The 12,854-nt window shown below is 42.2% G+C and overlaps 1 protein-coding gene and 1 long non-coding RNA gene across 4 annotated transcripts in view; one reads left to right on the forward strand and one right to left on the reverse strand.

Moving 5' to 3' along the window:
- The first annotated feature begins 4,314 nt into the window (after positions 1-4,314).
- LOC147326870 (uncharacterized) lies at positions 4,315-5,536 on the forward strand. Its single transcript, XR_015130633.1, has 3 exons — positions 4,315-4,363; positions 4,733-4,825; positions 5,438-5,536. It is a non-coding gene; the product is annotated as an uncharacterized LOC147326870 (long non-coding RNA).
- A 2,330-nt stretch (positions 5,537-7,866) lies between these two features.
- rpgrip1l (RPGRIP1 like) overlaps positions 7,867-12,854 on the reverse strand; it is a 21,749-nt gene continuing 16,761 nt past the window's right edge. For 2 of the 3 annotated variants that reach the window (XM_086302264.1, XM_086302265.1), the window contains exons 21-22: positions 10,197-10,333; positions 7,868-8,816 (exon numbers count right to left, since the gene is read on the reverse strand). In XM_086302264.1, the coding sequence (XP_086158390.1) occupies positions 8,701-8,816; positions 10,197-10,333 (253 nt within the window). In that variant the 3' untranslated portion in view covers positions 7,868-8,700. Of the gene's footprint in view, positions 8,817-10,196; positions 10,334-12,854 lie in introns of all 3 variants that reach the window. The other variant, XM_086302263.1, reaches the window with a different exon arrangement.

A 12,854-nucleotide genomic window follows, 5' to 3' on the forward strand; every position in this document is an offset into this window, starting at 1 on the left:
AAAGGGAGTTTTTCCTTCCCACTGTCGCCAAAGTGCTGCTCATAGGGGGTCACATGATTGTTGGGTTTTCTCTGTATTATTGTAGGATCTACCTTACATTATAAAGCTCCTTGAAGCAACTGTCGTTGTGATTTTTATAAATAAAACTGAATTGAATGAATCTGAGTTGCTCTGCTCTGTGAGTCTGCTGAGTCCCTCTGGGATTGATGGGTCCCATTTGAATCTCCTTTTACGTGTTTTATTAGCTCATATTATTACTCAGGTTGTCTCATCATATGCTTAGACTTGGTCAGAAATTCTTCTTGTCATATTTTAAAGGGTGAAACTCGTCCTGGTCCTTATTGTGTCACGGCCAGGCGGATCAGCTGCACGCTGATCAGCCCTCTCTGTTTCTCTTCCTCTTCTCTCTCGCCGGGGCGGAACTCACTGTGGGTTCACGCCCTCGGCCCACGCCCTCGACCCACGCCCTCGGGAGATGAGACACCTGGGTCTCATTAAGGGGAGCAGCATTTAAGCCAAGAGGTGACTGCTGTTCGTCGCTGGATCATTGTCTACCACGCGTTAGTGAAGTCAAGCTACAGAAAGTCTAGTTAAGAGTGTTTTCCTCTGTGCGTCGTTCTTAACCCTGTCTCCCTGTCTACAGAGCTTCCAGGATTTTCCCCCGTGTGATTCCCGTGTGGCAGTGTTGGAGTGTGAGCCTGTGATCGTGTGTGTGGATGATCTAAAGAACGCGTGCTTTCCCCTGGACTTCCCTGGGGACCCCTTCTCCCCCCACTCAGCTGTATATAGCACCCCCCGCACCTTCTTGTATATACACCTGGTGACTTGTAAATAAATCCTTCTTGTGAGCATCAGAACTGGAGTCCTGCGCTTGAGTCCTCCTCCAAACCGTAACATATTGTCCTTGTCGAGACGCAGGGACATCTCTTCAGGGTCAACAGTGTTAACGAATTTAAGATGAAACCAGGTCGTGCAGAAATTCAAAGAGAACGAGAACCAGTTCAGAGTTTCACAAACCCTTTCCCGCATCTACTGTCACAAATGGACAACTGTACCCTCAAACACACAATAATAACATGGACTGAACCACCACTCACAACCACCAGCACTTTATATACCTCTGTAGAAACTATCTACACCCTCACTTATCTTAACTGCACTACTGTATAGCTCTGTGTAAATAATCATTCTGTACATTCGATAATCTTTAATCCTACAACTGTTTATAACCTGCATAGTTCCCATTTCTGTATAGCTGTATATCCCAGATTCTGTAAAGTTATTTATTTCATATTTATATCCTGTTCATAGCCTGTACATAGCTTGTACTCACTACAGCCTGTACATACTTATAGTTATAGAATATTCACAACATACTTCATACCGTGTACATTATAACATACCATAATAGACCCATTTCTGTAATATACTCACATATCTATATTATTGCTAATATATGTTGTAATATATCTATATCACTAAAGCACTTCTGGATGGATGCAAACTGCATTTCCTTGCCCTGTACCTGTGCATGTGCAATGACAATAAAGTTGAATTCTATTCTAATTCTATTCTATTCTAAACGACTTTACTCTGTGCATATGCAAAACTAGGATTGGATTAATGAAATGAGCACACCGGCCTGTTTTGTAAATCATCATCATTTGGAAGCAGGACAAATGTGCAATCTGTGTGAATCTGAATGTCTAAATCAGCGTCATTATTGTAAAACAGGCTCGGGCTGAAAGAACGGGTGTTTGGATATCATCTGGCCTTTAATCTTTATTCTTTGCACCATTTCTTGTTACTGCAGCAACAGCACGGCTATGTGTCCTTCAGAGGCTGAGGGGTTCCCTCTGCCATGTACAAAACAGGTTATTACTGCACTACATGAGGAATCACTGAGGCCGGCGCTCCTGACACTCAGCAAGGCAAATAAAAGGAAAAGCTCTTGTGGAGCAGCTGTGTAATAAATCTTCGGACTGCATCAACCTTCATAAGAGGAGTGATGATTGGAGAATGCAAACCAGCGTGCAACCAGCGGTAAAAGTGATGATGACGATCACATGATTCTAATTTTTCCATCTTTCTGTAAAGCCGGTGTGTTTGGTTGCTGATGTCATGCAGACATTTGATTGGTTGGTGGTGATCGAGTCCAGATTTGGTTCTGTGCAATCACTTTTCCAGGGAGATCATTTAAACTGTGTTAAAAACAGCATGAGTCTCAGTCTGAGGCCTGCAATGCATTCTGGGAAACATTCAGGCTCTTCTCAGCAGGTGGGACAGGTGTGTGCTCAGAGCAGGTGACAGTAGGTGAAAGGTCTCCTTTTACCCACATTTAGAGACGAGCATCATCTTCCAGCTGAGGTTGTGTCAAAGCCTCTAATGCAGCTGTATTTGAAGTCTTTTCCTCCCCGTGGCGGTAACGATGGCGTTCCCGTTCTGTTAAATCAAACTTGAGCTTCTCACGTTTGTAAAGTTCTTGAAGGTTCGTGATCGCAGAGTCTCCGCTGGGATCTGAGTGGAATTTGAACCGTCAGCCTTCACGAGCAGCTGGACTCGTGGGCGTCCTGCTGGTTTCCCTCACGGGGACAATCTGCGGCGATGCCGTCGTCATGGAGACGTCGGATGCAGAGACAACAAATAATACACGTAAGGCGACGAAGCATCGCCACAATCAAACCTGAAAGTCCTTCAGAGTCCCAGCCTGAAAAATTTCAGCTGTTTTTTAAATAAAGCTTCTGACCGTAGAGTCACAGCTGCGCCTCACACCTCACCTCCCGAGATCAGTTCAGCCAATCAGAGAGCAGCAGGAATGTCCACGCGTCTGTACAGGTTCCATCCTTCTGCTTTTCTGTAGTCATTCGGGCATTATTTGACCTCCATACGGCAGCGACAGCTTTCAGTGTGAGCTGCTGTATGGAGGTCAGAAACCGCCCAGACTAATCATCCAAAACATTTTAAATCTGCCTTCAAAATAAAATGTATTCAAAATATGATCACGGGTTTCTGATAACTGACCTTTTAGTGTAAACCTGAAACTCTCACTGAGCCATGAAGTCTCTGAAATCCATCTTTTCCTGAAAATCCTTAAAATATTAGTTTCACAAATTAAAGTCAGACTCACATTTATCTGCTGCGGCAAGTCTTCCTCCGTCCTCAGCTGCTCTCTGTCTCCTCTGAGCTCCGTCCTCACCTCCTCCTCACCTCCTCCTCCTCCTCCGTGTCAGCTGGAGCTGACATCCCACAGCCCTCACAAAAACAACATGGAGCAGAGCAGAAACACGTTTAACCCCACAGGTGAGTCCGGGTTTGTCACATGGTTTAACTAGACTTTTATTATCTTTATAAGTTTGTTATTCCTGATACTGCTGACGTTCACGTCTTGACCTCACCGATCCTTTTGATATTCAGCTGGAGAAGAGTCACATGAAGCTGAAGTATTTTTCATCAAAGCTTTATTACCAGTGCACACTGGGAGATCCCACTATACACTCAAAAAAGTGAAATTTGGTGGTTATTGCATTTACAAGACTCTAACATGTAATTTGAACACAATGAATTTATGTTTCTAAGGTGAACGTAATAAAATCATATAAGATCTACATGAAATTTATCAACTTAGCGCCTCTTAAATTTATTCTTGTTGATATGACATGATAAAATCTAACAAGAGTGGTTAGCTGCCTTAAAGACTCGCGATATCACAAGATCACGTGAGATTCTAAACAACAAGAGGCAGGAAAGCACATGGTTTGCTTCACGGTCATCTTGGAAAGGTAAGAGTGAATCTATCTTTATCCATCTTGATGAAAATACTTTTTGCACAAAGGTATCATTAGTTTGTCGATTCTTTTCAGTTCTATTTATTCACATTTGTTTTTTTGTTTTTGTTTTTTAAAATATCTGTTTGTTTATGCCATTCTAGCTAGCTAACACGTTAGTGTAAGAATATAGCACAATGTCATGCTAGCATGATAGCCTAATATGAAAGACTTAGCTACTCCAAATATAGATATTGTTTATAACTTAACCTCTGCACATAAGCTAGTTTGGCTCTACCACAGAGACTGTTGTGATAAATTTACATTTTACGTGTGGGTTGTTGAAATTTGTAAGTTTGTAAGTTGCAACTGATGGACAGTGGTTTATTTAACAATTTATGTGTTTTTAGTACACTGAGGAGGAAAGACAAAACATGAACAGATATGTTTTCCTGTTTTTTAATTTTTTTGAAATTAAATATTTTTCTACTTAATAAACTTGGAGACTTGCAGTTCCCTCCTGTAAAGATAATAAATGTTTAATCTTATCAGGTGGTGGAAGGTCTGGAGAGCTGGCAGGCCAGTTCATCAAATTCATGGTGAGCTAATATTTTTCTTAAAAATTATCACATTCCCATGTTAAAAATGTAATATATTCATTTGTAAGTGACATATAGTTTTGAGACCAAGAAAACATTGCATTCTGATTTTATGTACACATCATCTAAACTTTCTTGAATTGGGGGTAGGCATGATTAAATTAATACACAAATTACAAAACAATATTAAAATGACAGACTTGTCTAAAATGCATAAATACTATTTGAAAAGATTAAGACTGTAAAACAATAGCCTCTGTATTTCTCACAAATTCCTGGTAATTCAACTAATAGTTCTTTAATCCCACTGCTAGGTCGTTGAGATGGATTTCCGTATATATTTGTTTTTTTCCCCCTCTGTGTATAAAGACTGATGCTGTTGAAATCAGAAGAGAATACATCGCCAAAGGTCTTTGCGTGTACCTGAATGAAGATCCTGAGAAGCTGGTGAAGAATTACCTGGTATGTTAACTTGCCTGAGATGATCAAAGATAAGCTTGAACTACATAAAAGAGTTTCAGGGGATGGGGTTTTCCTATAAATTACCGGTGGCTGTAAAAAATACCTTTTAAAATAGGAAAAGTAAGAGCTTTAAGTTTCTCACTGGATACTACACGCACCATTCTTGAGTGTTTTATACTATCATTATTATAATATCATTATAATAACCTCATTCATACACACATTCATACAAGATTTTTATGTAACATTTACACTTCAATGGATGTATCAGGAGCAACTTGGGGTTCAGTATGTTACCCATTGATAGTTTTAGTATCAGATTAGAGAAGCCAGGGATTAAACCAGTAGACAACTTGCTCTACCTCCTGTGCCACAGTCACCCCTATCACAAGATTTTGAAAGACATTGTTGAGGTATTGAATGAACTTCTCTTGAGTCAGGAAAAATATCGGGCAGTCATTTTTGATTACATTTACATTATTATAAGGCTTGAATGAATAAAGCTTTTAGGTATTTTACATTAATGTAAAACAGATATTTACTTTTAAAACTGTTTGCAATGGACATTAGTGAGAAATCATTATCTTTTTTTTGTTTGTTTTATTGTCACAGGAAGTTGATAACAAGCATCGCCACTGCCATAGCAGAGACAGTCTTTGGAATCTGTGTCATTCGGTCAGAGGGTGCGGAGCCTGGCGATGACCCTGAGGATGTTGTGATTGTTCTAGAGGGGGTGGAAGTGATGGGTGAGTTGGGCAATGTAGTTTTTGCAGTGACAATGTTGCTTGGTCTGGTCTATTCACTGAACCTGAGCTACCCTCTGGAACTCAGGTACACCTTTGAGGTCCTTTGAAAGTGCATCTGTTGACCTTCAAAGTAGTTGTATTAGTCATCGGAAAATCACCTGCTTCAGCCATTCATTGTTGTTAAAAAATTGTTTTAACAGGTTAACTTTCCACTTTGTCCACTACTTTTTTTTCTGTTATGTAACTTGTACTTGCATTTCATGTATTCTTTATACATTATGTGAAATTTGCTATAAATTCAATAAATTGGAGAAAACAAAAAGATGTGTATGACAAATTTTTATTTACCTTTTAGATGTAATAGTGAAATGTATGTTAACCAGGCTCTAGACTTTGTTAAATGCTCCAAAAAATTACTCTTTAAATTAACTTAAAATAATCATGGAAAGAATTTCCACGTGATTAAATTGCTTTCTATTAGCATTAAAGACTTGTGTTGGAATAACTTAATTTGTATGAGTTGGTTCAACTCAATTAACTTAAGCTGGGACCAAATTTAGTAAATTAGTTGGAGAAAACCTACTGAATTGAGTTGGAACAAAACTCTTTAAGTTGGATCAACACTACTAAAATATATTGGATCAAAATGCAGTAAATACGTTGATTCATCAATCTTTAATTAAGTTGGTCCAACTTGAGTGCATTAAGTTGGAGTAACAGAATTGCATAATGCTAAAATAAAGCAATTTAATCACGTGGAAATTCTTTCCATGATTTTTTTATGTTCATTTAAAGAGTTATTTTTTTGAGTGTACAGGGAGTGCAGAATTATTAGGCAAGTTGTATTTTTGAGGAATAATGTTATTATTGAACAACAACCATGTTCTCAATGAACCCAAAAAACTCATTAATATCAAAGCTGAATGTTTTTGGAAGTAGTTTTTAGTTTGTTTTTAGTTTTAGCTATTTTAGGGGGATATCTGTGTGTGCAGGTGACTATTACTGTGCATAATTATTAGGCAACTTAACAAAAAACAAATATATACCCATTTCAATTATTTATTTTTACCAGTGAAACCAATATAACATCTCCACATTCACAAATATACATTTCTGACATTCAAAAACAAAACAAAAACAAATCAGCGACCAATATAGCCACCTTTCTTTGCAAGGACACTCAAAAGCCTGCCATCCATGGATTCTGTCAGTGTTTTGATCTGTTCACCATCAACATTGCGTGCAGCAGCAACCACAGCCTCCCAGACACTGTTCAGAGAGGTGTACTGTTTTCCCTCCTTTAAATCTCACATTTGATGATGGACCACAGGTTCTCAATGGGGTTCAGATCAGGTGAACAAGGAGGCCATGTCATTAGTTTTTCTTCTTTTATACCCTTTCTTGCCAGCCACGCTGTGGAGTACTTGGACACGTGTGATGGAGCATTGTCCTGCATGGAAATCATGTTTTTCTTGAAGGATGCAGACTTCTTCCTGTACCACTGCTTGAAGAAGGTGTCTTCCAGAAACTGGCAGTAGGACTGGGAGTTGAGCTTGACTCCATCCTCAACCCGAAAAGGCCCCACAAGCTCATCTTTGATGATACCAGCCCAAACCAGTACTCCACCTCCACCTTGCTGGCGTCTGAGTGGGACTGGAGCTCTCTGCCCTTTACCAATCCAGCCACGGGCCCATCCATCTGGCCCATCAAGACTCACTCTCATTTCATCAGTCCATAAAACCTTAGAAAAACCAGTCTTGAGATATTTCTTGGCCCAGTCTTGACGTTTCAGCTTGTGTGTCTTGTTCAGTGGTGGTCGTCTTTCAGCCTTTCTTACCTTGGCCATGTCTCTGAGTATTGCACACCTTGTGCTTTTGGGCACTCCAGTGATGTTGCAGCTCTGAAATATGGCCAAACTGGTGGCAAGTGGCATCTTGGCAGCTGCACGCTTGACTTTTCTCAGTTCATGGGAACTGTGTCACCCCTCTTCAGTAGTTTTCCACTAATTCTATTGTTCAGTCTGGGGGGGGGGGCTTGTAACTGTGGCATTCATGACAGGCAGACCCCCACTGTCAATAAATCCCTTACTCTGCACAGTTACACACCAGGACTTACAGCTAAACCAACTGGTTTGAACAAAGTCCACTATAGTCCTGTAAACAGGGGTTGACAAAGTCATCCTAAAAAACACACTTATGAATCATTTCCCGTTCATCCAAATTACAGTCACTCCCTGTTATCTAAGTAAACTTAAGCACATTCTGTTCCAATCATTGTTTTATTCTACTCACAACACACAGATTCACCGAACGTGCAGCTTTTCCCATTCTTACGTCACCGTACGGAGGTAAAATGAGATCAAAATTATAGGATAAAAACAGTGTGAATGAAGAAAAATATGAAAAAACAACGATAAAAGGGTGAAACATGTGACTCATAAGAGAAAAAAAAGAAGCTTAGTTGCTTTATTCTTGTATTTATTAGAAATATTCTTGTTACAGAGGAGCCCATCACTTTGTGTAATGTTGTTTCAGCACGGACAGACGAGAGGACTCAGACAGGAAGAAGATTTTTATCAAAGCAAGAAGAAAACCAATCAAAACAACAGTTTTTTGCCCACTGTGAAAACTGATGGATGTGAATCTTGTGTGCTGACGTAATGACGGTAAATGAATCTTATGTTGCGCATGTGTTATGTTATCAATGCTTCGCCTGACACGAGGCATCATTTGTGTTATACTGTGTTTTGTTGTGTGTGTTTGTGGTTCTTCGATGAAGTGCTCCTTCCATAATCCTTCTTCTACCCCACTCCAACTTGAAATATGACTTCAACAATGATTGTGATTCTTTTCCCCACACCGAGACATCACAGCTGATTTTATGCATTAACGTCAGAAACATGATTTATGTCTTTCTAAGCCACAGCTGCAGACACATCCTCTTTGCACAGAATCGAAACGTTCGTGCAGGAAGGACAAAATTTAAGGCACGCTTTGTTTCTTGCTCACAAACAGTGAAACTGCAGAAGAGCAAACAATGAATCATATTCACAGGCTCACAGCAGACTTCAGCACAGTCCTCTTTATTCACCGCTTTGAAACAACAGAGACGTCACATTTGAGACGCCTCTCACAGCCTGCTGATGGCGGTCTCCTCCTCCTCCATGATGGAGCGCAGAGCCTCCAGACACTCCACGGACACCGTCAGGGTGCCGACCACCTCGCTGCTGTCCTCCACGTCCAGCACTGCAAACACACAGACACACACACGTGTACTGTGATTATTCAGGGAATGATTTTGGGTTTCAGTCTGTCAGACTCAGACGGTTTTAGTTTGTTATTTGTTTATTCTGCTGTTTGTAACTGCTCAGCCCTCGCTGCAGTACTGGGATCATTTTACACTGCATCAGGTAAGTATTACTCACTCTTTCATGTCTATTTCATGTGTATTGTTCATCACTACATCACGGTGAAGAGAGCGAGCTCCCTGGAGTTCACACGGTCGTCACAGCAGGAGACACAAACTCCACAAATCACGTTGTGTTTGCAGGAGTAAAAACACACAGACACACACGTGCAGGGTGGATGATATCGCTATCATGATGTGACACAGACCCCAGCAGCACAGGGAGAGGAGGAACGTGTGAAAATCAGTGGCAGACATGGTCAGAAATACGAGACAAAGTAAACATGTTTGTGTTACGGTGATGTCACGGTCGAGCACACCCGCGTGTACGTGGACTGAGCGGGCGCGGCTGAGCAGACGGCCATTTATGTAGTGAGGAATTCGTCAACATCACTCGGCTGACGTGAAACCTAGGCCTCGAGTTTCCCCTGCGGACGGCAGACGCGCTCATGTCGAAACGACTCGTGCTTTCTCCTCGGCCTTTTGATATCTCGCAGCCTGAGTGCAATCTGAATGAGTCCAGATGAGAGTCGCCCCACAGTCGCACTTCGCTTGTCCGCTTCGTGCTGAAGGACCTGAACTCATCGATCATCAGTGCAGCAGTAATCCAGGGATGACCCATGTCGGGCCTGGATGGAATAAGTGTGGATTGGCCACACAGCCCCACAGTTTTACCCACGTTACCTACTGTGGGCTCAGACACGCACGTTTTCAAAGAGGAACTATTCCCCTCACAACACTAAAAAATTCATTAATTAATTAAAATTAAGAACGTCTTTCACAGAGGTTTCCTCGACTCAGCAGGTCTGCAACAATCAAGCATGTTTGTGATGGTGAGAGAAACCACGAGGCTAGAACGCCAAAAACTGTTACCATAGCACGTGTCCTGGATCTGGGAGGGACCGATGCTACCGTATCATGTCAACGTGCAGGAATACAAACGGAAATACTGAACGAGGGACTGACTGCTTCTATTCTGACATCTAGATTTAACCCAGAGAGGCAGACACTCGCCAGCTGCTCAAAGACAAATGCTGCAGGATGGTCTGGACCACTGAGAAAGCCGCTCGAGCAAACACTGTTATTTGGAGGTCGTAATCTAGATCAGCTAAAATGGTGAACATTAGGAAAAGCATTTGTTTCCTGCGTCTCTGCTTTTAAGAACTTTAAAGGCTGCTGTGGTCGTGTTGTTGGTGGTTATCGTTTCGGTGTGTGCTGACCGCTCAAACGCTCCTCTGTCACGTCTCGCTGTTTCTCCAGGATGTCAGGGATCCTCAGGAAGGCCACGCCCACATCCTCACACTCCCTCTCCTGCTCCTCTTCCTCTGGAGGCTCGCTCACCACTGTGAACCGGATTCTGTTGGGAAAGGACGGTCCCGTTAGCATAGCCTGCCAGCACCTGGACTCTGGCTGTTCTACAGGGTGGGCATTTATATGGATACAGCGTAACAACAGGGGAATGGTTGGTGATATAAAGTCCTGTTTGTGGCACATTAGTATATGTGAGGGGGCAAACTCCTCAAGATGGGTGGTGTCCATGGTGGCCATTTAGAAGTCGGCCATCTTGGATACAACTTTTGTTTTTTCAATAGGAAGAGGACCATGTGACACATCAAACTTATTGGTAACGTCACAAGAAAAACAATGGTGTGCTTGGTTTCAACGTAACTTTATTCTTTCATGAGTTATTTACAAGTTTCTCTTTGTTCACAGCCATTGACATGTCGAAGAGGTTAACACGTGAGGAGCGGATCGAAATCGTGTTGATATCTGGTGAACGCAGTAACCGGGTCATTGCAGCAGATTTCAATGCAACACACCCTACGAGACCACCCATCTCCCATGCTACAGTCAGCAAACTGCTTGCTCGTGAAACTGGTTCAGTGTTGGATTTGCCAAAATGTGGACGCAAGAAAACTGTCAGTAATGAAGAAACATCAGTGGCTGTCCTAGCTTCATTCAGCAAGAGCCCACAGCGTAGCACTCGCCGCATGTCACTGGAGAGTAGCATTAGTCGAACATCCCTTGGGCGGATATTAGCTACTCACAAATGGCACCCTTACAAACTCCAGCTGCTGCAGCATCTCAGCGAGGATGACCCAGGTCGGCCACAGAATTTGCAGAATGGGCAAAACAAAAACTGGAACAGGACCCTCAGTTCACGCAGAAGATTTTGTTCAGTGATGAGGCAAACTTTTATGTGAATGGTGTTAACAAACAAAACCACTGCTATTGGTCTGACACTAACCCACAGTGGATGGATCCCTCCAAGACTGTTGGAACAACAAAAGTGATGGTTTGGTGAGGTATATGGGGCACAACGATAGTGGGTCCATTCTTCATCAATGGAAACCTCAAGGCTGCTGGATATTTGAAACTGCTACATGATGTGTTTCCCTCTTCATGCACTGAAGCTGGCACGTTCCCTCAGTTTTTCCAGCAAGATGGTGCACCACCACATTATGGGTGCAGGTCCGAGCATTCCTAGATGAACAGTTTCCTGGAAAGTGGATTGGTCGTCGTGGGCCAGTTGAATGGCCCCCAAGATCTCTCAATCTGACCCCCTTAGACTTTTATCTTTGGGGTCATCTGAAGGCAATTGTCTATGGTGTGCAGCACCTGAAACTACAGATACTGGATGCCTGTGCTGGCATTTCTCCTGCGGTGTTGCTATCAGTGTGTGAAGAGTGGGAGAAGAGGGTTGCATTGACAATCCAACACAATGGGCAGCACATTGAACACATTTTATAAGTGGTCAGAAACTTGTAATTAACTCATGAAAGAAGTTACGTTGAAACCAAGCACACCATTGTTTTTCTTGTGACATTACCAATAAGTGTGATGTGTCACATGGCCCTCTTCCTATTGAAAAAACAAAAGTTGTATCCAAGATGGCCGACTTCTAAATTCAATTCAATTCAATTCAATTCAATTCAATTCAATTCAATTCAATTTTATTTATATAGCACCAAATCACAACAAAAGTCACCTCAAGGCGCTTCATAGATACAGAGAAAAACCCTACAATCATATGACCCCCTATGAGCAAGCACTTTGGCGACAGTGGGAAGGAAAAACTCCCTTTTAACAGGAAGAAACCTCCAGTAGAACCAGGCTCAGGGAGGGGCGGGGCCATCTGCTGCGACCGGTTGGGGTGAGAGAAGGAAGACAGGATAAAGACATGCTGTGGAAGAGAGACAGAGGTTAATAACAGATATGATTCAATGCAGAGAGGTCTGTTAATACATAGTGAGTGAAGAAGAAACACCCAGTGCATCATGGGAATCCCCCGGCAGCCTACGTCTATTGCAGCATAACTAAGGGAGGATTCAGGGTCACCTGGTCCAGCCCTAACTATATGCTTTAGCAAAAAGGAAAGTTTGAAGCCTGATCTTGAAAGTAGAGATAGTGTCTGTCTCCTGAATCCAAACTGGAAGCTGGTTCCACAGAAGAGGGGCCTGAAAACTGAAGGCTCTGCCTCCCATTCTACTTTTAAATACTCAGTAAATCTCATATGCTCAAACCCCAGACATAAATCTAACCAATCACTGCCAATCACTGCATCCTTCTTAATCAATGTAGCAAACAGCTTTTAAGCCATGATATACAGTAATGGCCACCATGGTCACCGCCCATCTTGAGGAGTTTGCCCCCTCACATATACTAATGTGCCACAAACAGGACTTAATATCACCAACCATTCCCCTGTTATTACGGTGTATCCATATAAATGGCCCACCCTGTAGATGGTAAAATGGTAAATGGCCTGTATTTGTACAGCGCTTTTACTAGTCCCGCCTAGGGACCCCACAGCGCTTCACACACCCAGTCATCCACACACTCACACACTGGTGGAGGCAGCTACAGTCGTAGCCACA

Source organism: Aulonocara sp. 'chitande type north' Nkhata Bay, linkage group LG7, assembly GCF_057382095.1.
Source record: "Aulonocara sp. 'chitande type north' Nkhata Bay isolate Kocher_YH1m ecotype deep benthic linkage group LG7, A_spYH_male_GT1.1, whole genome shotgun sequence".
Taxonomy (NCBI): domain Eukaryota; kingdom Metazoa; phylum Chordata; class Actinopteri; order Cichliformes; family Cichlidae; genus Aulonocara; species Aulonocara sp. 'chitande type north' Nkhata Bay.